This window comes from Equus asinus, chromosome 9 (genome assembly GCF_041296235.1).
Source record: "Equus asinus isolate D_3611 breed Donkey chromosome 9, EquAss-T2T_v2, whole genome shotgun sequence".
Taxonomy (NCBI): domain Eukaryota; kingdom Metazoa; phylum Chordata; class Mammalia; order Perissodactyla; family Equidae; genus Equus; species Equus asinus.
The window spans coordinates 82,838,717-82,863,893 of NC_091798.1; the positions used below are offsets into that span (position 1 = coordinate 82,838,717).

The 25,177-nt window shown below is 35.4% G+C and overlaps 1 protein-coding gene across 1 annotated transcript in view; it reads right to left on the bottom strand.

Annotated features, from left to right (window-relative positions):
• RASA1 (RAS p21 protein activator 1) overlaps positions 1-25,177 on the bottom strand; it is a 100,972-nt gene that overhangs the window by 13,262 nt on the left and 62,533 nt on the right. Inside the window, exons 9-17 of the mRNA XM_014857049.3 lie at positions 21,888-21,966; positions 15,219-15,339; positions 14,333-14,489; positions 7,505-7,592; positions 5,357-5,434; positions 2,980-3,137; positions 2,415-2,491; positions 651-823; positions 174-333 (exon numbers count right to left, since the gene is read on the bottom strand). Of these exons, the coding sequence (XP_014712535.1) occupies positions 174-333; positions 651-823; positions 2,415-2,491; positions 2,980-3,137; positions 5,357-5,434; positions 7,505-7,592; positions 14,333-14,489; positions 15,219-15,339; positions 21,888-21,966 (1,091 nt within the window). The remainder of the gene's footprint in view (positions 1-173; positions 334-650; positions 824-2,414; positions 2,492-2,979; positions 3,138-5,356; positions 5,435-7,504; positions 7,593-14,332; positions 14,490-15,218; positions 15,340-21,887; positions 21,967-25,177) is intronic.

The following is a 25,177-nucleotide window of genomic DNA, read 5'->3' on the forward strand; positions in this document are numbered from 1 at the left end:
AAAACTGACATTCCAACTGTAATTTTTAATGAAGGAAAAACAGAATAACTTATTGTGCAAAATTATTTAACTATTTAATATAGTCTAAGAAAGAGTCCATATGTACTTGATATATAAAACCTAATTGTTAACCCAGTTTTTAAAAGTATCACACTAACACATCCATACTATACCTTCCATGCTTATTTCTCTGTCATTTAGTGTACATAACAACAATGATTCAAGCTTTTCATGAAGAAAAATCCTCAGTAGGATGCTAGCCAGTAGTGTTCGGTCCTGTCCACATACGTGTGATAAAGCATAGACTACATGAAGCTCCTTTTGCAGCATAAGCTAAAAATGACATCAAGACAGATTATTGAAAGTACACAGCATTTGGCATTCTCAGTGAGACTGACAGGAAATATGTTCTTATATTTAGGAATATATTCTATGGAATAAATTTATTAAAAATAGAATGAGTTTGTAGCCTATGTATTTATAATCTCTTAAGACCAACATCATACTACCACAAAGCTTTTCAACCTCTGCCTGTCAGTGAGCCACTAGGCGATGAAATTACTATATTTAACTTAGTGGATCTTTTATTAAATATTAAATATTTCTGTTAGTGCCATCAAAACTAATTAGACGGGAAAATAACTTAATACCTCTTTAAATTCACTGTATTCTTCTTCTGGCATGATTTTTTCCATAGAATACCGTGCTCGGACACGCAGGGATCCTGGTTCAATACCTTTTAATGGTATATGGGAGCTGAGCAAAAACCATTCATCTGTGGCATGCCCTTTCTGCAACCGGCTCAACTGGCAGCGCATAAATACTTTGATAGAAAAACATCAAATGATTACTGTCTAAAAAGACGACAGTATAATTAGTCACAAGCAAATTTTCCTGATGTTCTGTCTTCTCTATAGTGTTAAATGCTTTTTATTAAAGGAGTTTTCAGTGATATCACAAATTCAATACTTAATGCTTTGCTTCATTAATTCACTGAATGCCTACTATGTGCCACACTCTGTGACAGACAGGGATATGAAATACAGATGTGATTAGGACATGGTCTTTGACTTGCATGATGGTCACGGTCTAGGCAAGAAATCAATTATTCAGTGTGATAAGTGCTGTTAAGAGTGGTTAACGCTACTGGAGAACAGAGAAATAATATGTAATTCAGCCTTTGGAGGTTAAAAATCCATTCCAGGGGCTGGCACAGCGGTTAAGTTCGGATATTTCACTTAGGCGGCCTGGGTTTGCCAGTTGGGATCCTGGGTGTGGACCTATGCACCGCTTATCAAGCGGTGCTGTGGCAGGCGTCCCACATATAAAGTAGAGGAAGATGGGCACAGATGTTAGCTCAGGGCCAATCTTCCTCAGCAAAAAGAGGAGGATTGGCGGCAGGTGTTAGCTCAGGGCTAATCTTCCTCCAAAAAAAAAAAAATCCATTCCAAACAGGTAACCCTTAAGCTGACTTGTAACAGGTTCTGGAAGTATAGCTAAGTAGAAAAGAAGGGGGCGGAGGGGAGAGCAGTCCAAATAGAAGGGATTGTGGATGCTTTTAAAATCCATGGATAATTTAAGAGCCATAAGACAGCTGGTACAGCTGAAGAGAAGGATATACAAAAGATGACACAGTGAGAGCAAGTGGGGGTGGAGTGGATGAGGAAAGGGCCTTTCTTCTGTGTCATTACTAGGGGGTTTGGATTTTATCTTAAAAGTAATGGGGAACCACTAAAAAATGTTAAGCACTTAAACAGTACAGAAATTACAGAATAAACATAGAGGAAAACTTAGGCTTTGATCTGTCCGTTAGCACTGTTACCACTTCCTCCCCTGAGCCTGACTTTTAAGACGGTATTAACCTACTTCACTCTGATATGAGCCACTGGATCCCACCACCACCTGTTTCAGTGAGAGGCTGGGAAGAGATGCGCCGCTGAGAACGAGAACTGGGAGGGTCTGACTACCAGAAAAGAATAACTAGTGTACTGTGGTTTAAAGACTTTTTTTTTTAATTGAGTGCTTTTTTTCACTTACAAGCAAAATATAGGAAAGTAGGAAAAACGTAAAAGGGAGAAAGGAGATATAGGGGAAGCACCACGAAAAGATGACCACTGCTGCTGTTTTCTTCAGCCCGTTCACTGAGGAGCAGAGGGTGAACAGACATGTAATTTCATCTTAAGGTCCTGAGCTAAAGTTTGTACCATTTAGCAATTCTGGCCTTTTTTTCTTTCTTAGACATTTCTTTCACAACAATCGATACTTTTAGAGGTACAAAAAGAAACTCTCAAATTATACTACTTGCACTTCTATGTATTTTTTAATTTTCATTTTAGACTACATTTCATTATGAATTTAAAAACTATATAAAACATGCTTTTTTACTTTAGAAAGAAATTTCTGTATTAACTTACAGATATCAGGATCTTTGCTTTTCTTTGTTTTATTACTAAGAGTTATTTCAAATCTGTTGATGTCAGGAGGAAGATCACTAAAGGAGCAAGGAGAAAAGGCATTAACAACGTCCTGGCATCCAGCTGTCTCATTCCTTTACTTCTAGTATCAAATAAGCCCCTATTTCTGCTGCTAAACACCTGGAATAGGCTGGATTTAAAACTAGACTCAAAACACTTTTTATTATTTGCTATACAAGAATACAGACAAGCAAAATTATACTTTCCCTACCATCTTTAACCTCCTCGAGTAAATCCTGGAAACATTTTCGTTATGTGTGTTAGTAAATGTTTTTGGACTTTCTAGTAATACTAATTCATGTTAATAACTAGGTGAAAAACCAAGGACATAGCACTTTACTAATAAAAGTGAATAAATACAATAGAGAAAAAAATGTATGTACTATTAAAATGCCTGAACTTGGTACCTTGTTCTGACATTTTAGATACAGAGACCAAAAAAGTGGAAAGAGAATGCAATATGGTAAAGAAAAACGATTTCGTGTAATGATAAAAGCAGACTTACTCGAAGACAAACTCTTCCGACCACACAGGGTTTTGTCCTTCCCGCGCATGAGTTTTGGCTACCTGGACACTATTCAGGTAGATGTTACAATATGGATTAGTAAAGTGTTTTACTGGGAGTTTGTGGGCTTCTTCAATATGTAACACAAGACTGCTGACCTGAAGGAAACACAAAAATAGTTACCCCAGAGTTCAAGAATTATGCATTAGGTTTCAGAGGCAATTACCATAAAATAAAAACCCAAAATAGTGACTTATTTTTCCTTTTTGGCAAAAATATGACCTTCAATTATATTTTCCCTTTTATGTGACATATAAAATACAACATTCACATACTTAATTCTTCCTACTTAAAAAAATGCAATTTTGGGGCTGGCCCCGTGGCCGAGTGGTTAGGTTTGCGCGCTCCGCTGCAGGCGGCCCAGTGTTTCGTTGGTTCAAATCCTGGGCACGGACTTGGCACTGCTCATCAAACCACGCTGAGGCAGCGACCCACATGCCACAACTAGAAGGACCCACAACGAAGAACATACAACTATGTACCAGGGGGCTTTGGGGAGAAAAAGGAAAAAATAAAATCTTAAAAAAAAAAATGCAATTTTGTTTTACAACTTATTCCTCCAATTATATTCTCACAGAAATAATGAAATACGCTTTTTCTATTATAAAACAATGGTTCAGAGGAAGTGAAGCTGAGAAGAGGATTTACTTATTAATATAAGTAAACAACTATCATCCACCCAAATCAAAATCCGGTATGTTACATAATGCTCATCTGGAAGATTTTATTTCTATAAAAAGTTTCACAGCTAGAAAATATTTTTAAAACACCCATTCTACATTCTCATTTTACGGAAAAGGATACAGATCCAAAGAAGTTATCTGTCAGTTTTGACGCCAAAACTAAGACCATGTACCTTCTAGCATCAGGGCTTCTTTCCCCCTTGCCACCCCTGCTAGTGGGCTGTGAACAAGTCAGCCTCTCTGAGCCTTGCATTCCTCAAATATAAAATTAGGATAAAGTCTCCACTGCAAATTGTTGTAAAGATTAGAAATAATATGTGTAAAGCACACAGCAAAATACCTGACACATAGAAAGGGCTCGAGATGTTAGCTATGGTTATATCATTTTATACCTACAAAGGATAACTTCATGGCTACAGTTTCACACAAGACACAATTTGTAAAAATTCAATCTGATTTCCCACAGCTTAAAAAATTGTAAACTGTTTTGAGAACACATAATGATTATGTGCATAATTAAATGTCCCTGGGGAAAGGATCAGACTTTCAGCTGCAGGGAATATAATTTGTAGTCACCTAAATATTAACAATTTATCTACTTCCAACAGAACAATATATTAAATTCTCTAAGCTGACTGGAAATTCCCATAAATAAAGCAAGAATCACTCTGGTAAATAAATATTGTACTAAACTTTCCTTAAAACTCCAAGAATGCTGGGGCCAGCCCCATGGCATAGTGGTTAAGTTCAGTGCACTCCACTTTGGCTGCCCAGGCTTGTGGGTCCAGATCCCAGGCAGGGACCTGCACCACTCGTCAGCCATTGTGAGGCAGGGACCCACATACAAAACAGAGGAAGACTGGCACAGATGTTAGCTCAGGGCTAATCTTCCTCAAGCAAAAAAAGAGGAAGACTGACAACAGATGTTGGCTCAGGGCGAATCCTCCACAAAAAAACCCTCCAAGAATGTTAAAATTCCCTTTTTCCAATTACCTGGAGAGAACTATAAAGAAAAAAAGCAAAGAAATAGAGGGTGTAAAGTCGACTTTACATACCTAGAAAGAGAGACTGTCTAGCTTAACTCTCCATAAATCAACATGTAGGACATGTTAAGGTTTTAAATAAGATAGGAGATGACCTCAGAGTTACGCAACAGGTTTCAAAAGCAGTTACTATAAAATGAAAAACCAAAAAGTTTATTGGAATTAGTACACTCTGAAGTCAAATGATCTTTTTACTAAGTACCTTTAGGTTCCACTTTTTTGAAATAGGCCAAAATAATTTTTTGAAGAAAAAAAAAAGTGCCCAACAGAATAGTTTCTATTGTTATTGGTTCGGTATTGTTATTTTAAGCGGAAGAAAAAAAACAATCATTGGTATATATTCAAAAGATGGCATTATGGACTAAATACCCCAGCAGGTATATAAAGAACATTCTCTTTCATAAAGAAATAACCATTTCTCCTGCTATTGAAGAAGTGGAAGCAAGGCTATAAAATGCCTGAAAAGATTAACCTCTCAAGAACTCTACAGTGTTTGAAATGTTGCCTAAAATCGTTCCCACAGAAATAAAAATACAGCAAAGTGATAAAGCAAAATGTGACAATAACAAATCAAAAAAAATTAAGTTTCACCTGACGCAGGCGTTTATTAGATGTCCCTGGACTACTTTTCCGTAAATTGCAAAATGCCTGTAGACCTTTCATCCAATCCTACAAAAAAAATAACACCATTTCAAAGAAATATACTATGCGATAGTCCATTCAGTTTCCAATCATCAATGTTTTTTAAATTCAATAGTTCTTTCCTTCCCTTGACTGCCACTTCTATAGAGTATGCTGCACGTTGATATATCTGTGCCACAATAAAGTAAAACAATGCCCAAAACAATTATAATAATTCTGTAACAAATTGTATTTCTGTTGAAACTCTAAATTAATGTTAAGTACACCAATGAGTGGCCATTAATTAGCCAAAAAGTAAAATTTCTGTACAGTTAAGCTGTCACGCTCGGTACTCTAAGGCAGAATTTAACTTGATGCATTTTGTCAAAGGACGGCTGACTGCAAAACCAACTGATAATGTGATGATTGATTTCATTCTAATCCTCACCTCAGATCATCATATAGGCAGAAATGTAGAAAGGGATCTGGGCTATTTGTAAGCCTTTCAAATATAATATTAGATTTAAAAAAATATTTCAGCCTAATATTTAAATTAAATTGCAGCTGTATTTCAAAATGTTTAACTATCTAGTGCTCTGGAGAAAGGAGAGAATAGTTTTAGGTTTATCAAAAATAAATCTAAATATTTCACTTTGGCTTATGTGTTTCTAGAAAATTCTGTACTACTGCTGTACTCTATCATGTCTTTAGTTTGTTGGCTATTTCAATGAATCTGAACTCTGTCAGTGTTTAGAAAACATCTTTATAATAGAGCAAATTAAGACCAAAGCAATTACTATGAGCTTTTGGAAATAGAAGAGAGTAACCAGAGATCCCACAGGCCATCAAAGTAACAAAAACTAGAAATACCAGTGGTATTTTTGGACTTTAAGTAGTATATGGAAATGGAGAATATGGAAAGAGTATATAAAAATACAATTAAAAAATGTTCTATTTATACAGCTAAGTGAGGCATGCAAAACATACTGAAATGTCATCAAGGTATGTAACATACCTTTATTTAGAAAGAGGGAACATGGTAAAATAGCTGGAAGATATCATACTGAAGTTTAAATTTCTTCTGAATTTATAACATTTTACAAAAATGTCTGTTACTGAAATGTTTTCAGCCCTACTTTTTGCATCTAAAAATTAGGGATACATACCCACAGAACAAAGTTTTATGTGTGTTATATGTTAATAATGAGTATTTGAGATATTCTGCAAACATTTAAAACTTGACATTCAATTATGAGCCATCAAACATAGTGGCTCATTCATCAAGTTTATTCTAGAGTCTAAGATATTTTCCTAATTTATGAGTCAGGGGCCCAAATCAGGATCTAGTTTTAAAAGCATCTGCGTCATATCCAGGGTTGGCAAATTATCTTCTATTTCAACAAACTCGCATTCTTTGACCTCTTAACCACCTTCAGGTTCCTTCCATATAGTACAGACAGAAGAAACACTGCCCTATTTCTACAATACCACTAAACACTAAATACCAGAAGCATGATGGGTCAAAGAAATCAAAATATTTTTAAAAGGAGATTTTTAAAAACATTATTTCTTCACAGCGTTACTTACAATTTAATAAAAGTTTTAAGAAGAACATTGTACATGATAAATGGCCACTGCTGAAAGTAGACATTTTCTCTAAACTTAAGAGAAAAACAGAAATTCCTAAAATATTTTCCCTTTTGATGACTGAACTTCTGTTTTTAGACATGGAGTTCAACCAGCGAAGAGTAACAACGCTTGTTAGCAAAACTAACTGGCTTACCTTTTGATTGCACTGAGAATGTCTCTTACCCTCCTGCAGAGAGGAGTCTAAATGAGCATTCTCAGTTGGACTCAACACCATAGAGGATTTAAAGGTCAATTTAAAACGGAGTTTTCATTCCTAATGACCCTTCACTGCGTTTTTCTGCATTTCTTTCAAAAAATTTTTTTACACATACAAGTTCTCATTCCTTAAAATAAAAAGATGATTAGATTTCAGGTATCCTTTTTATTGCTTTGTCTTAAATGCAACAGTTTTCTATTCTAGTTAAACACAAAACATGGCTAAATAAAGGTTATCAAGGTTTACAGTAGTTGAAGAAACAATTAACTTACCTCTGCTTGTTCAGGGGTTTCTCCTGCAAAGTAAAAGATGTAATGTTCTTCACTGAAGTGCTGAACGACTATCTGAAAACAGTTTGGCCTTTAAAATACAAACAAAAAAGTTATTAGGAAGCTTAACGAATGATATTAAAACACTAATACCAACTTTTTAAAAAATCACAATATATAATTCTATAATTTATATAAAATTAACATTAATTCTCAGAGAAATAATAGTCCATTGTACCAGTCCATTACTAGAAAGAAAATATCAGCTGAAAACATTTTTGTCTGCACTATTTGAAACGTTATCAACCTTTCAAAGTTAAAAAGGTTTTTAAGTACCGTGTAAATTAATTTTAAAAGACATTAGAAATAGACAAGTTACAAAGAAATTGAAGGAGAAATGCTAGAAGGGCACACAGCCAATCTAAACACTTTTTTTTTTTTTTGAGGAAGATTAGCCTTGAGCTAGCTACTGCCAACCCTCCTCTTTTTGCTGAGGAAGACTGGCCCTGAGCTAACATCCATGCCCATCTTCCTCTACTTTATATGTGGGACGCCTGCCACAGCATGGCTTGACAAGCGGTGCCACGTCTGCACCTGGGATCCGAACCGGCAAAGCCCAGGCCGCTGAAGTGGAACGTGTGCACTTAACCGCTGTGCCACTGGGCTGGCCACTAAACACTTTTTAAAGCAAATAAAATGTTCTGAGCTCATTGCCTCAAGATGATACATAACATACATTCATACGCACTGGAAACAAACTAGACATGTTCTTAGACCAAAAATGTTCTTAGTGCTTATCTCTCAGTAGACTGTGGGTGATTTTAATTTTCTTCTTTATAATTTTGTGTATTTTCAAATTTTTTACAACTGACCATTTTTCCTCATCTGTTAAAATGGAAACAACATCTACTCATACATATGCTTATTCTGAGGATTAAATGACCTACCAGGGGTATATAGTAAATATCAGTTTTTGCCCTCCTATAGTATGCGCTGTACTATAATTCATTTGACACGTAAGTACAATATTAGATAGCAGGGTTTTTTTTGAAGATTTGATGGTGCTGTCTTTCCTCCTAGACTTGAAAATGCTTATAAAATGTTTAATAAGGGCCTTCATGTATTTGAAACTCAATAAATGTTTCTATTTCTTACTTTAACCAAAGATTATATCTTATACTTTAGTGTTAGAAGGCCATAGCAGAACACCCAGAGTATAAGCTTAACATTTATTAAAGATAAAAAAAAAACCTTTTCACGCTTTACAAATGCCATAAAATAATGGAAAATGTAAACTGAAAACTGATTCTGAAAGTGGCTTATATCAGACTAACCCTCCTGGCTGGATAAAATATAAACGAAACAAAACAAAAAACAACTGTTTGAAGTCACTGGATAACAACCAAAGCAGCTAAGACTTGAGGGGCCAAGATGATAGTGAAGTGAGCCTGAAATTCCCCATGGCTTTTCCTTTCAAGGCATTTGCCAAGTCCTAAACTGCGCAGGGCAGGAAGTTGAGAAGCTGAGAAGCGAAGGCAGAAAGCAGCATCTAAGAGGCTGCAAAGATAACCAGCACATTCAGCAGTTTCATCGTGCTAGGAAAGACAAATGAGTTCAGGGCCTTTAAAAGAGAAAGCTTGCAGTTGAGACCCCTGAAGGGCTATGCCTTCAGAATAAGGGCCAAGCAGAAACAGAACAGCCTTGACCAACACCTGAGCCACAGGGGATCAAGATGAAGCACCCCTACTCTAACTTATCTGGCAGAAGAACAACCCTTTCTGGAGGGAATAACATTACCCACAGCTTCCACAGGTTTTTATACACAGCGCCCACCATTCAGTAAACTTAAGCAGACGTTAACAGGAATCAAGATCAAATGACTGAAAAGCCAAAAGGAAAAAACAGACAAAGGAGAAAGACCTACATATAGTCCAGATATTGAGTTGAGATACAACTTGCAAATTACTGCAATAAAAATGTTTAAGGAAACAGATAACAAAATAGAGAATTTTCCCACAAAACTACATCTATAAAAGCAGAATCAAATGGAAATTTTAAATTGAAAACTGTAATAAATAAAATTAAGACCTCAACAAATGCATTTAACTGCAGAAGAGTAGATCAGTGAACTGAAGGACAAACCAAAAGAAAATATCTAGCCTGAGGCACAGGGAGGAACAAATTATGAAAAACATAGAAAACTAAATAATAGACACATGGGACACGGTAAAAGGTATAACATGCAACATGAATCCTAGAAGATGGAAGAGAATACGGCAAAAGAACTGTTTAAAGGGACATCAACCAAGAATTTTTCAAAATTGACAAAAGACATCATGTCCCAGATTGAAGCAGCTCTACAAATATTACGATAATTTTTTTTTAATTTCACAGTTGGAACATTATGGTTTAACTGCTGAAAATCTAAGATAAGGAAAAAAATCTCAAAACTTCCAGAGAAAGATGAAATATAGTATACCTTGAAGAGAAAGAAAGATACATTATCTCTAAAAGAGAAACAATCAGAATGACAAAATGTTGGAAGGCAGAAAACAATCTTTAAAATGCTGAAAGAAAAACTGCCAGCCTAAAATTTAATATCCAGCAAAAACATCCTTCATAAGTGAAGACACAACAATAAATCCTGCCAAAGTGAAAGATTCAGCCTATGAAAAGACAGAGGCGTAGAAATCCCACATAAATGTTCACTACAATGACAAGTCTGTATCACTGAAATGGCTTTCAATTTGTGCTTCTCAAATGGTTAACACTTAAAGCAGTATTAAAAGCAAGAAGTTTAATGTAAAGAAATTGAGTGCTTAGAGATCTCTTACATATACTGAAAATAATCTGAAAGAATTGTACAGCTGTGCAACCAAAGCGGTGCAGGAAAAGAGGCAAATGAGCAGTGCTATCCAGCATTCCTGCCCCACGGGCTAAGCACGCCGCCAGCACCCCACTGTAGAAGGCTGCTGGTAACTTCCACATGAGACTTCATCCACACGCCAAAGTCAGTCAGTGTGTTGGGTTGTAGGCTTACAACAAAGCAAGAAATGCTCAATGCCTTATATATACTTGATAACACAACAAAGAAGATAACAGCATTCATCCAGTTTCCCCTTTTGTGCTCTGATATTTTGCATTCTATGACACATAATTTGACATCGACCTATTTTCTACCAGTTCTATTATCTGGTAGTGATGTCTTTTCACTTCCTTAAAATATACTTTGCCGATGCTGTTTTCCTTGGCATTCAGTCTTTCTCAGTGCTTCCCAACTATTTCACAGTAAGGCACACAAAAATATAGGTGATGGTAAACGGGCAGACTTTGGGAAAAACTCAGTTTTTTAAAATAAAAGACTTGTGCTTGCTTCCCATGGACATAACTTTTTCATATCAGGTTTACACTGGGTATTATTAAATACAATTCATGACCAAGACTTTTAAAATGCCTTCAAATTCCTGAAAGTCACCTTCAACAAGAAACTCTACATAAGAAGCAAGCTGTGATCTTGTAGTAAATGGTCAATGTGCATTTACTGTTTTCTCACTACCTGACAAACTCCTTTCTTGATATTAACCAGAAGAGGAATAATTCAGTCTCTTTAAATTGTACTTCAAAGATCTGATCTTTAACTCTAGCAGTTCTTTTCTTTAATTGGCAAGTGTAATGTTCACCTCTCTTTTGACAGTGCAAACAGGTTTTCAATCCAGTTGCACCTGTTCATATACAGTATGTCAAAATAATGGTAAAAGCTTTTCCCTAAACTTACACAGATCCTGCTTTATTACTCTTAATAATTCTTTCAGATTCATCTTATTCAAGTTATAATAAGTATTACTAGTGAATCATTTTTAACCTCACTTTTCCAAAGTTGAATTTCTGCTTTGAATCCATAAACTGTCAGAACACATTAATATCTTTTTGTGTTGTACTTGTAATTTTAAGGAAGTTCACTCATTCTTCAATAAATCTGCAAAGTGAGAATCATTCACCAAAAAGTTTTTTCTTGTAGATAACGAACTTTAACAAAACTCTTCTTTTGGACAGCTTATGTACTTGGGTATCAAACAGCAGGTGGCGTTCTGATCCCATTTCCTCCCATAAAACCGGAAACACATGCAGCTGAAATAGCTTGCATTTTATTAGTCTCCATTTTATAATATTATTTAATGTAGAATTCAGGTCTAGACAAACTGTCTCATACTATTTGAAAGTGGTATCTCTTCTATCTCTTTTGATTTTTTGGCCTCAAACATAGAGTGGACAATTTCCATGCAGACCGGTAGAACAAGCAATTCTGCAACTTTATGTGAAACATTCTGGCTTTAGCTTTAGCTGTTAACTGCACGTTCTCCCAACAAGCTTTCCAAGTGTAACTGATACTGTAGGAACAGATCTATGAGAAGAGGGCTGGGGGAGAGGGGGAAGAAACTGTTTTATTTGCAGCTTTACAGTTCTTTAGTGGTATGGTGCCAGCACAATGTGCTTGACACCAATGATTTACTCAATAACTTTTATGCAAATAAAATATTTTTGCTGAGGAAGAGAAGAATTACTGGATTTAGCTATCTAAATTCAATACATTTCTTATTAAGCCGCCTAGTTAATAGGTTGAATTTTTTAAATTACTGCTACTGTTTTTATCTTCTGAATTTAATGACTTTCTAGCTTTAATCATTAAATTATCCTTTCTGGTGGAAAAAGTAAATATCTGTACATTGAAGCTGCTCCGAAAGAAGAAACAATGAAAGAAATAACTAAGTTAATTATATTTACTTCAAGAACTCTCATATATTTTACAATAATGAAAACAATTTTAACTTTTCTTAATTAAAAAATGTAAAAAGCAAAATGAAACAGTTTTACATATGAACACAAAAAGTAACTTCATTGATGATCAACAAAAAACTGTGAATAAAGTAATATTCAGAGGAACTGGGTGATTTAAGAAGAAAGTCAGAGGGAAGTACTGAGGTATGGCCACTATAGGGAGCTTTCTGTCTACAAGTGTTATGTACCAATTCTTTTGCCATAATAATGAATTAGAACAGTTAACAGAAGCAATCATATAATTTCAAGTTGTATAATATTTGAAATGTGAAACATTTGTTTTAATATTTTTATTCTGATAACACTTTACAACAACCAATATCTCAAGAGACACCTATCACACATTTATGGCACACTGGTTCGGAAGCTGCTCTATCTAAATGAATTCAGACCCATCCTCTAAGACTCAGCTAAAGAACCACCTATTTCATATTACTTATCTCAATAAGCTTATCCCCAAAATCTCTTCCCTCTTGCAACTGCTCATAGCACTAATAAATTACATTTGGCAGTGAATAGTGTGGTTGTCTCCCCAGCATCCATGTCACCCACCCCCAGAGTATAGAAGCCTCACTATTTGGCTGGGATCATCTCCAGCAGCAGGGCTGGGCACCCAGTGGCCTCACTTTATGAAAATAATCTCATTCCTTTGCTACTTCAGGTAAGTCAAGACCAGAGACTCATTCAGAGGTGGCTCTATAGCATATTCTCAGGATTTTCAATAGTGACTGGGGGAATGCTTACTTCTCCTTTCTCTGAAACTGTATGCCACCGTGCTACCATGAAGGAAACTGGTTTGTGAGTACGAATCCAGCACACACAAAGGAAGGCAGAACAGAAAGAGGAAAAGGAGCTAGATATCTGATCCAACCACGCCTGCAGGCCAAGATTCCCATATTGTGGGAAATATGGAAATATGGTGGGAAAAAAAGTCTTAAGAAATCCTATCTTAGCCAAACTTTTTTTGCTTGTTTTTTTAAATAGCTGCTTTTATGAGATATTAAAGTGCTCAAAAAAAAAAAAAAGAGTATCAAGGTCAAATGAATTCACAAAATACTTTGTATTATACTCCCCTCTTAGTGATTCACAATGCAAACCACTGGATGAGACTCCAAAAAGCCCTCCTGTAAGGAAAACTATTTGTTCAGTTCAGCATTTCCCAAACCTATTTGATCATTTAAAAAAAACTAATTATCTATTAAAATTACAAATGACACTAATGTGATCTCCTAAACACAGTTTGGAAAAAAGAAATGACAGGGCTGTATGCTCTACAGGTATTTCTCTTGAAGTTTTCCCAACTTAAATAGGATAAAACTAGATTTGCCTGGTAGAAAGCCACCCTGCAGCAGAAAAACCAGTTGTTAAAAACATTTGTTTTAATTGCTTTGTGTTTTGTAAATCATAACTATACGTAATAAAGTGGTAAGTATACCTAAAAAGACTCTAAAGTGCCTTACTGATAAAACCAATGGTGAAAGGTAAAGAAAGGCCATTCTTCCTGAGCAAAAAACTAGATGCAATTAAGAGCGGGATTTGCCTTGTGAGATTCAGGATTTAGCTTATACATTTCTATTTATTTATTTTTCAAAAAACTATGAAATTAATGTAAGAAAAAATGTTTTCATTTCAATTCCGAAATATTCTCCTCTTTCCTACTGAAATAATTGTTTTTATATTATGATTGTTTCTGAATTTCAAATTTCTTAGGAACATGCCTATCAAGTTAATAGTACAACTGAGTGTACCCAATACTGTCAGGTACAGGGCAGGGAAGAAACATGCTACACACAGATCAAGTCTTACTACTGGAAATGTCATCCCAAAGACTTCTATGTAATACAGTGTAGTAGAATTTTATGCATAGGTTAGTCTAAAATCAAATCTGACATTTTCAGATGATTTTAGGGCTGTCAAAATTAGTTTGCTATGCTTTGAAATGATCACTATTTAGTATTAAAAGAATTCAAAAAAAATAGGAAAACAATTTCTTACCTGCCAAAGAGACTATCATGAACAACATAGACAGAACATACACTAAGATCTATTAATCCTTTTGGTTTTGTAGCTCGTTTTTCACTTTCAAAATAAATAAGTTGGGCATCACTGCCCTCTAAGATAAAATATAAATTTTTCCACCGTTTTCCTTTGCCTGTTAAAAACAAAATTGTTTTCCCTTAGCCAGATAATGAACTGTGAAGTAACATATATTAAAATCATAAAAATTATCATTGCTGAAAATAAATATTTTAACTTTTATTCCAAAGTTTAAATAACACACCACTCCTTACAAAATGAGAATATGCCTGATTTATCTGCAGAAAAATGACTTTTGTTACACTGCTTGTTTTAATGAATCACAGAGTAAATGACAAGGGCACCTTAACTACATCTTCGGAGATTTCATTATGATTAATCTTTAAAATTCTTGCTTAAGAGTAATTCTTTTCCAATCATAAGAAAAAAAACTCTTCCACTAACCACATGCCCCCTCCAATCCCTTAACATTTCTTAACGTCACATTGAGGCAAATCTATAAAATAGAAACATCAATACCGTGAATGTGCCAAGTGCCATAAGCAGTAACTTAAAAAAAAAAAAGTATAAGGCAGAGAGGGGGTCAAGACTTACTGGGAAGTATGTAGCTTATCTCCTAAACCTCTGCGTGGAAATAGACACTTAACACACCCGGGCTCTAGACTGTAAAGGATGCCTACACAAAAGCTCTAAACAAGGGTCAGCTACTAATAATTCACATCAAAACAGCTTACTAAATACATACCTCAATGACAAGCTTTGTATCCAATATTTACAACGCACCTAGGAAATGTTAATGGTAAAATACTGAAACTCATCTTCAGTCTTAAAAGTTTACACTTACCCTTTTTTAGAAGATAACCTTTTTTAACAATATTTTTATAAAAGGCATCCTTTGTTTTACGACGAATTGTATTATAGATTTCCTTGCCATCCACTGTATCATTGAGTACTTGTTCTTGATCCTGAATTTTAAAAATATTAAAATTATTTCATGAATTCTTGATGGAAATGAAGTAAAATCTAGTGAACTACCAATTAAAAACCAGATGGTATGTCTATCTAGACATTAAAAAAATGCTTTTAATACTAAAAAATCTAAAACCGTGCAACACATATATTAAGAGATCTTTTGCTTCCCAGAGAAATTCTCAAAAAGGTTCCCTTACCATTTCTCAAGAACATGGGCAACTAATCAGCTGTTTTCAAAAATACAGTCAGTTTTGTTGTGTTTACAGCAAATAACATTGTTTTGAAAACATGAATTTGTCCCAACATAACTGATAAATGAGGGAGCCAATTTAAGCAGAAAGGAAATTCACATTTGCTTACGCCCAATTACATCCACGAGAAAGACTAGGTGAATGCAGAAAACCGCACCCAGCTCAAGTGAGATGCGTGGGAACACACACACACACACTCGACTACCCACGAGCCCCTTCAGTTCTCCATGTGGTATGTGCCATACCCCGCTATCCACAGCTGGTGTTACAACTCTGACTGATTTCAGATAATCCACCTTCCACCACTTCATAATATTCACAATCCTTCTGATGGCCTCTTTCACAGGTAAACTTCAAGTCTTTTTCAAGGTAAAGTGCCATATTTATTGCAGTATTTAAATACTTCTTAACCATTTAGCATGTATAAAAACTACGCTACATTTTTATTAGGTTCTTGTCTTTACGTGTCACTGATGAAGTTTTTAGTGTTGTGCCCCTAACCCCACTTTTCTGAAACCCTGTGGTTTTTATTGCATGATTTTATGCAACATCTTGACTTTTAGGAAGGAATGTGTCTTAACTGCTAAATCCCCACAAATAACAAAAGGAATTATGACATCAGGAAGAACATAAAGAGAAGAGCGCCTTTAGAATGACCTTTCCAAAATAAAGCAATCTTCAGTATTGCCATCGGGCTCCAACGGACTCAGTTTTAGTTTTTCAGTTTCTTTTCTGAGCAGTTCTTATTATTCGCGAGGATTAATATTTTATCACTTTGTTTCTTTAGAGATTTCACAGGGCTAGCTGATCCTTTTATAAAATCTACGATATGGGATTTTCGTGAATCTTATTTTTCCTATATCCTGAAACACTCTGCTGCTTTATCATCCTAGGAAGCATTTCATCATCACTCAACAATTATTCCCAAGTACGCTAAAGCACAGCAGTTGGCAAACCATGGCACACGTGCCAAATCCAGCCCACTGCCTGTTTTTGGATATAAAGTTTTACTGGAACATAGCCACGCTCATTCCTTTACATATTGTCTGTGGTTGCTTTCACCTACAAAGGCAGGGTTTAGTAGTTGCGACAGAGACTGAATGGCCCACAAAACCTAAAATATCTATTATCTAGCTCTTTACAGAAAAGTTTGCTAACCCTCAGCCTAGAGGACGATGCAGCAGTGAAATAAAGTATCTCTACTGCACCACCCTTTGCCTTTTTTACCGTGTTGCCAACTATCAGCATTTTTCAAAAAAGTATGAAACACCATCTTTGTTGTCTTTTTACTAGCTTCCATTGAAGACAGCTGAAAATTCAGAACTCTGAATTTTCTGCTCATAATAGCAAAGAGAAAAACTGACACAGGAAGATGTTTGACAAGCATGAAAAGAATCAGAAGATGAAGGCAAAGAAACAGCAGCGCTCTAAGCTCCACTGTGATGATAAAAGTGATTTCGATAAGCAAAATCTCAGATGATAATTCTTCGAAGATCCTTGATAAATTTTCTCAAACTCAAGAATTGCTGAGTGAATGATATATTTCTAGAGGAAAAAAACGAAATATGGTATTCTCATCTAGTTAGTAATTCAGTAGGAAGGACATCATGCAATATTTTGTGACAAGAATCTAGATTATCTTGTTTTGCTAAAAGGAAAGAGGGTTCTTTAAATTTTATGTATGTTTATGCACCAAGATTTACTTAATATGATTTCTAAGTGGACAAAAGGAACTTTGTATCCAAAGGTTACTGAGAGGAAACATATAATGTAGAAATAAAAAAACTCACCATATTGATCATTCTAATTGATGTTTATCAATCTAAACATAAATGAATTTTATACTTACGGACCAAAGAAGACTATACTTTCCAACACAATTATGAACCATCAAAATTTTCAAAACTATTGCATTTGATAATGCAAGTAGGAGAACAACAAGAAAGAATCATAAACTAGAACCCAGTAGAGATATATTTAAAATCTGGAATCAGTATTGCATTTTGACAGTGAAAGTGTGAGAAGAAGAATCAGAGTAAATTATATATTCTAGTAATAATAGTAAATAATAGTAAAAATAAAAATAGTAAAAGAAAGAACTTACTAGAGATTGATCTGAAATCTGGTATTAGGATTTACAAAATGGCCATGTTCCAGGTCCATGCAAGCCAGTGGATGACCGACCAGTTAGTTGCATTCAAAAGACACTGCCCATTTCAGGTATGTAGTAACTCTTCATAACCAAGGCAATATGGAACAAAAATTTGGGTTTGCTACCTTGAAATTCTTATTACATTTTCTAACAAAGTTGTTTTTGGACTATCTCTTTATTCCTACTTCTACAAATTATTCTTAAAATGACTTAAGAATATAAAAATTTAAAAAGGACACATTGGGCCCAGATGATACTGATGACTACCTTCCTGGTTACATAGATTTGTACTTAGTCTTTATTTCAATAGTGATACTATTTAGTATTAGCAGTAAAATGAGGCCTATTTGTAGACTGTTATTTAAAACATAATACTACACTAATATTTGGACTTAAATATCTGATTTCAAGATAATCTATATAGGTCTCTTCTACCTTATATTAAGGTAGGGGCTGATGTACTGATCTACAACTCCTAAAGGATTCCAATGTATTACAAGACACTATGAGCAAGGGCACAGGTCACCCTCCAAGTTCTAGAAAATCACTGCATGATAGGAGGGAAGGCTTGTTGATCTATCCTTTACACAGTTTTGGAGAAGGGATTCTTATATACTCCTCCTCAAGGGAAGTAGATAATCTGATGGTGAGAGTCTGACAGCCACGGAAGCAAGCTTTTGCAGAGAAGTTAGGTATGCAGGCTCCTGAAGCCAGACTTCGGTTGCAAATTCTGCCTGTCACTTCACTGCTAGGAAAACTCCAGATTAACTCAATAAATGTTTGTTGAGTGCAAGGCACTGTTCTAGTTCCTGAGATACTTCAGTGAACAAATCAAAGATCCTTACTGTCAAGGAACTTATATTCTAATGAGGGAAAGAGATAACACACATAACAAGTAAGTAAACCGTATTGTACGTTAACAGATGGTAAGTGCTTTAAAAGTAGGGCAAGTAACAGTATTAAAGATAAGGTGCATGGGTAAGTCACATTGTGAAACTAATTTTTGAGCAAAACTTGAAAGAAGAGAGTGAGGCAAGTGGCTATTTGCGGGAAAATCATTTTGAGCAGAATGAACAGCTAGAGCAAAGATCCTGATGCTGGAAAGATCCTGGCATATTTTTAAAAATATGCAAAGAAGCCAGTATGAGTGGAGACAAGTGAGAGAGAAGGATGGCATAAAGAAATGAGTTCAGAGGACCAATGCGATGCCCTTCTAGGGGCCTTGTGCCACTATAAGGACTTTGGTTTTTACTCTGAATGAAATGAAGAACATCTGCAAGCACTAAACAGAGGAGTGACGTGATCTGACTCACATTTTAAACGGATCCCTCTGACTGTTATGCGGTATTAAGGGGGCAAAGGTAGAAACAGGGAGATGAAGTCAGATTCTGGTGATGGTCATATTCTAGATCCATTTTGAAGGCAGAGTCTGCAAGACGTTTCAGACAGTTTGGATATAGAGTAGAGGAGAGAAAGAGAAGAGTCAAGGCTGACTTGATGCCTTAAGTAGTTTATTTAACTTCTCTGGTCTCCGCTTCCCTATCTGTAAAATGGGCATAATGACAGTATCAACCTCATCAAATTGATGAAAATTTTAATTAATTAATGCATATAAGAAACAGTACCTGAAACATAGTGCTCAAAAAATGTTGGCTATTTTTATTGTGGGTGCACTGTCTCAAAAGGCTCCTCCTTCTCTTCTAATATCTGTCTTAAGCAGTGTTAGCTCCACAAAGTAAGCAGAGCTAGCTGGGACTCTGCTCCTTCTGTTCCAGCACCTCACCCCGAGTCGAGGTATGCATGGTCACCTCAGGGGAAGTGAACTATTTCTGCTAGCTAATCAGTTTTTCAATTAACAGAAGGAGGTTACCAGCCTTTGTGTTCTTTACTAGGTAGAATCCTGCTGGGAAGGATAGGTAAGCGTTACGATTCCCAAACTTCTACTGTAACCTACTTTTACTCCAGCCCCAAAATAATAGACTTCACAAAGCATTTAATGGTTTTTATGTAATAATCAAGTTGCTTTGTAATCAGCATCAGTTATTTCTGAAGTATTCAACGCATTATAGGCACTTCTGCAAATGACAACAATTTGAGGTTTGTTCAGTTATGACACAGTAACACGAGTGGGCCACGCTGTATATTGGAAGTAATTCTATTTTTTTTTCTTTTAAGATTGGCACCTGAGCTAATAACTGTTGCCAATCTTTCTTTTTCTCCTGCTTTTTCTCCCCAAATCCCCCCAGTACATAGTTGTATATTTTAGTTGTGGGTCCTTCTATTTGTGGCATGTAGGATACCACCTCAACGTGGCCTGACTAGCGGTGCCGTGTCCGCACCCAGGATCCAAACCAGCAAAACCCTGAGCCGCCGAAGCAGAGTGCGTGAACTTAACCACTCGGCCACAGGGCCAGCCCCGGAAGTGTTCTTGAAACCTTAAAACTTAAGTACAAAAGTTTACTAGACGTCATATGCTATTTACTTTTTAAATAACAAAAAATTAAATTAGAAAATTCTAAGCACAAATTCAGGATGGGAAAAATGTATGGCTTAATTGTAGACAAAATAAAATTTGTGGACTTATGAAACAAATTAAAACTATCATTAATTCAAACAGCCAATGTGAATCAGACTTCAAGGTATACAAGGGGACTGAGTGGCAGGATCTGCCGTCCAGAGATAAAGGCACCTCTGAGTCCTAAGAAAAAGACCCCGAGCAGTGGTTTCTAAGAAAGCACCTACCACACCATGCGGTTAGGGGAAAAAAAAGGGTCAGTTTTATATATACAGTAATCAGAATAGTGAACAGCCAAGGTCTGCCAGAACTGTCAACAAAAGTGGTACATCAAGGCTGCCTAGTTTATTAGGAAGGTGTCAAGCAGGACATGAAACTTGAAATGGATCTTAAATTAGCGGTATTTAGATAGAGAGGAAGAGACTGACACGGAGATAACAGCAAGCACAATGGGATTAGGCCACACTAGTGATAATACAGAGAGGTTGAAATGCTTTCCTAGTGGAAAGCAGACAACCATTCATTCAATTAATACTGACTGAATACCTAACGCCAGGCACTATTCTAGGCAGTGGGAATATAACACAAAACCCCTCTTTCACGGCCCTCACATTTGACCAGAAAAGCATGAGGAAATGAAGCAAGATAGATTAAAATATGATCAGATGATGATTCTTTAGTTTATATTAGGCATCAGAATAATGATCCCCACACACACCGCCCCCACAGCTGTAATGACTGAGTAGTAGGCACAACCACCTGTAACTAACTTGTTAGGAGGAGGAAAACTTGAGAAGCCAGAGATGCTATAAATTGCTACCCAAGTTTAGGTGGGTAACCCAAAACCCCTCAGTCCTTCTTTACGTCCCTGGAATGTCACTACCTCCATTTTCCACCTAGGAAAACTCTTAATCACTCTTTTCAAGTATCTTTTTCTAAGCCCTGCTATAACCTTCCCCAGCACACTTCAGAAAGTATGAGAAGAAAGAAACAGGCTAATCAATCACCTCATGCACTAAGCAACTAAATTCAACACCCATCATTCAAGACCCACCTTTCCTCCTATGTTCTAGATTTTAGTCATTCTTGCCTTCTCTAGGACTTTGTTCATCAAGTACTGCCAACACCGCATCCCTCACCCACTACTGTCACCCTCCTCTTTACTACTGGCTTTTCCCAGAGTCTACAGACACGCTCAAAACTCTCTCAACATTAAACTATAGGCAAATAAAAAGTTTAAACCCCTCTTGGCCCAACATCATCTTCTAGCTACCATTTTTTCCCTTTTCTTTACTCCCCAAGCTCACCTAGATAAGCCTGACTGTGATTTATCCTTGCTGTCTCCACTTTTGCCTCAAACTCACTCCTTGACCCAGTACAACTTGGCTTCTGCCCCCACCACTGCATGTATTCTCAAAAAGCCACCAAGAACTTCCTAATTATCCAGACCCAACATAAATAAAAAATAAGCAATCTCTTACAATTCATTTCCTGAAATAATCTGAATAATCTGCAGTTTTAAATTTTACCCGATTTTAAATACATGAATGTGTGCAGAAACATACCACGAAAAATGCATTTAAAATAAAATTTAATTATTGCAGAAGGAAAAACAACACTAACCTGCAATGGTACAGCTTCCTTAAGATAATACCCTTCAACAATTTGTTCTTTTCGATAGTGATCTATGATGTCCCCAATGCTGTTAAAATAAAAATTACCAACATTGACATAATTTATCTCATTAAAAATTGCAAATCTTGAAAATACATGCAAACCCTGTTAGAAAGAATTATCTATTTACAAGTTTTTTCCAAAGCATATAACCCAAATATACAAAAACAAGAATGTTTCCAATATTCATTTACAGGTCAGAATACCTGAGTCAGAGATTCCAATTTTCCATAGACATAGTCAAAAAGTCACTGTAAGTGACGAAAGGATTAAAAGTTCACTTTTTTTACAAGAGTATTTCTGAGAGACTGAGAAAGAAGAACTTAAAGAGAAATGGCATTTATTAACAAGTGGTGAGTTCAAGTAAACTTAAAAATTTTTATCATCAAAATGTCTACATATTCTGCTTTTATAATAATCAGATGGAGTTCAGTCATAAAACATAAAAACAGCAGGCAAAAGCAAAAGCAAATTAAAAAAAAACCAGATAGACAGATCAGGAGCTAATCTTACATGCAGGATTACTGCTATAGCAGGAAAGGCTTATTGATGATTTTGGTAAAAAGTGCTAAAAATATTTTTAATATTTGGGAAACATTATAAATAAAACAAAACTGAAAATAAAATGACTATATAATGTATTTTAACACAAATTTTTGCATGACATAATGAGTTTTTTTAACATAAAAGTGTTTCTCTATAATCAGTAGGCCATTTTATTGTCTTGAATATTTAAACCCTAGAATTTTAAACTTTAATACACTGAAGGAATGGATATTTTAGGGACAGCTCAGAAACATTTCTCAATACAGATCTTATTTAACCTAAACCACTTGATTTTTCCATGTTCTTCCTATTGATATAATAATTAGAATATATAGAGATAGATAATTGAATATAGATGTCACTTGTTTTTTTCACAGCTCTTCCTACTTGATAGAATAATCAGAACAGATATATATCTTTTATCTTTGGAGATATATGCGTATATATACATATATGTGTGTGTGTATATGTATACACGTATATATATGCACACACCTCTCTCTCTCTCGAAAGATAAAGTATCTTTGCTATACCAGAAAATTAATTTAAACCAAATATAAATAATGTTAAAAAGCAAAATAAAGACTTGAAAAGATAATTAAAAAATGAATATGAATGAAGAGAAACTAAATACCAGAGGCAGCATTTAACACAAGGAGGAGATAGATGGTGGTTGAGACAAGTAAAAAGGTATTATCGTAAAAGGACAAGGAAGATTGCAAGTTTTTAAAGGAAAAATGTAATACCACACATAAATCTAAAAATGTAAAAAGAAAAATGAAAATCAGAAAAGAATATATTTGAAGATAGCTAGATACCACCACAGAGATAACGATGTGTTTCAAAGCAAAAAGCATCAAATCTATGAAAAAACAGTAAATATTGAAGGTTTCTGGCTCAGTAACTGCAAAATGCAATCAATCGTGTGGTAGCGCCTCAATGTAATTCTTGTCCATGAGCTGAAAGAACAGTATACTGTTGTGGAGTGCACTTCAGATTGCCCAGGAGAAAACTTGAAAGTGTGTGGCAACCAATCAGATATATTTTTACCAAGGAGCTGGACTTTTAAGGTTTTTAAAAAATTACTCTTTAATTTATAGTCTACCCAGACACACCTACAGGAACGGTCAAGGAAGACACAACAGACCAAAATTTCCTACACATTCCATAAACGTTCTAGCCATGAAATCAGAGACCTATGTTTCAGAAAACTAAACTAAGTCCACTATAGATTTGTTTGTAAAATAAATGTGAGTTTCCAGAGATACTGTGTCCTATACTTTCATTTCAGTAATTTACTTAATAAATAAAACCAAGTCTTTCCCTTCTTGAACCCTAGATAAATGTTAGTAATCTTCAAGGTCTGACCAAAATCCTCCCTCTCCCTTTTCACCGCCATCTGAACAACACTCTTCCCACCGATTCTCCTATGTGTATTTGGTACATCCCTAAATTTATGACAGCCAGCCAACCATCTTTCCTAACAGACCTGAACACTCCTAATGTAGGAACAGTATCTTTTTCTTCAATGTATAGGTGCAGGATCAGTATAATAAATTTCACAAAGTAGATTAGTCAATAAACGTTTGATGAATTATACCCACTGTTAAACGCCTCTCCTACTTTTCTAAACTTTTGAACATAGGAAGTTTAAAGTTATGTCTCAACAAAGCAGTTTCTAAATGAAACAGAAATAACTGCTACCACTCTAATGAAGACTAACGTAGGGCTAATGGGGAGATGCGACAGCGGAGTATGGCTCTGTTACTTAGATTTCTTGGATAATCCAACTTAATACTAACATATCTACACAATAAATGATAATCATAAAGGTGTATCTTCCTGGGAATTACTTCATTACTGACACTAATGCTGAAATGGAACATATACTTCCAAAACAATTATAAAAACTGCCACTATCCAGGCATCAGATTCACATAATTCTGGCTTTCCTTAAAAACATTTTTTTTAGTATTAAAACTAGAAACAACAATACTCCTGAATTTTATAAGATAAACATACCCATAGGGAATAAAAAGTCAAAAAGTCAAAGATTTGGGGGAACGAACATGAACACTAAATTAACATGCTTAAATTTTTTTAAAGTCAGACTAATAATTTTGCAATAATTTGGAAAGAAATATACATCAAATACTTCTTCCTATTTCATTCTGGTCTTCATCAACAAAAAAGACTACCTTTTTATGTTTTACAGACTGCCTCCATTATGTAGGAAGAACTTTCATCTTTGCAGAATGTGTATCATACGGAAGTTTAAGTCAATAAAACAAACTTTCCCCACCACTTAACGGAGATACATTCTGAGAAATGCATCATGGGGCAATTTCGTCGTTGTGTGAACATCATACAGGGCACTTAGACAACCCTAGATGGTATAGCCTACTACCCACCTAGGCCATATATGGTACTAACCTTATGGAACCACCATCATATATGCGGTCCATCATAGACTGAAAACATCATTATGTGGTATATGACTGCTAATTATTTTATCTTTTAAACAAAGTCTCCCGGTAGACATTTATCAATTCAATTAAGAATATGATGTTTTCAATTTATAGTTTTATATATTCCAAGTCCCTGGAAAACTAAACAATGGGAAAAATTAATTTACCTTGACAAAGAGCTCAAATTGCAGCTAGCTAGATTTTCAGTGAGGATGCTTAGACCAG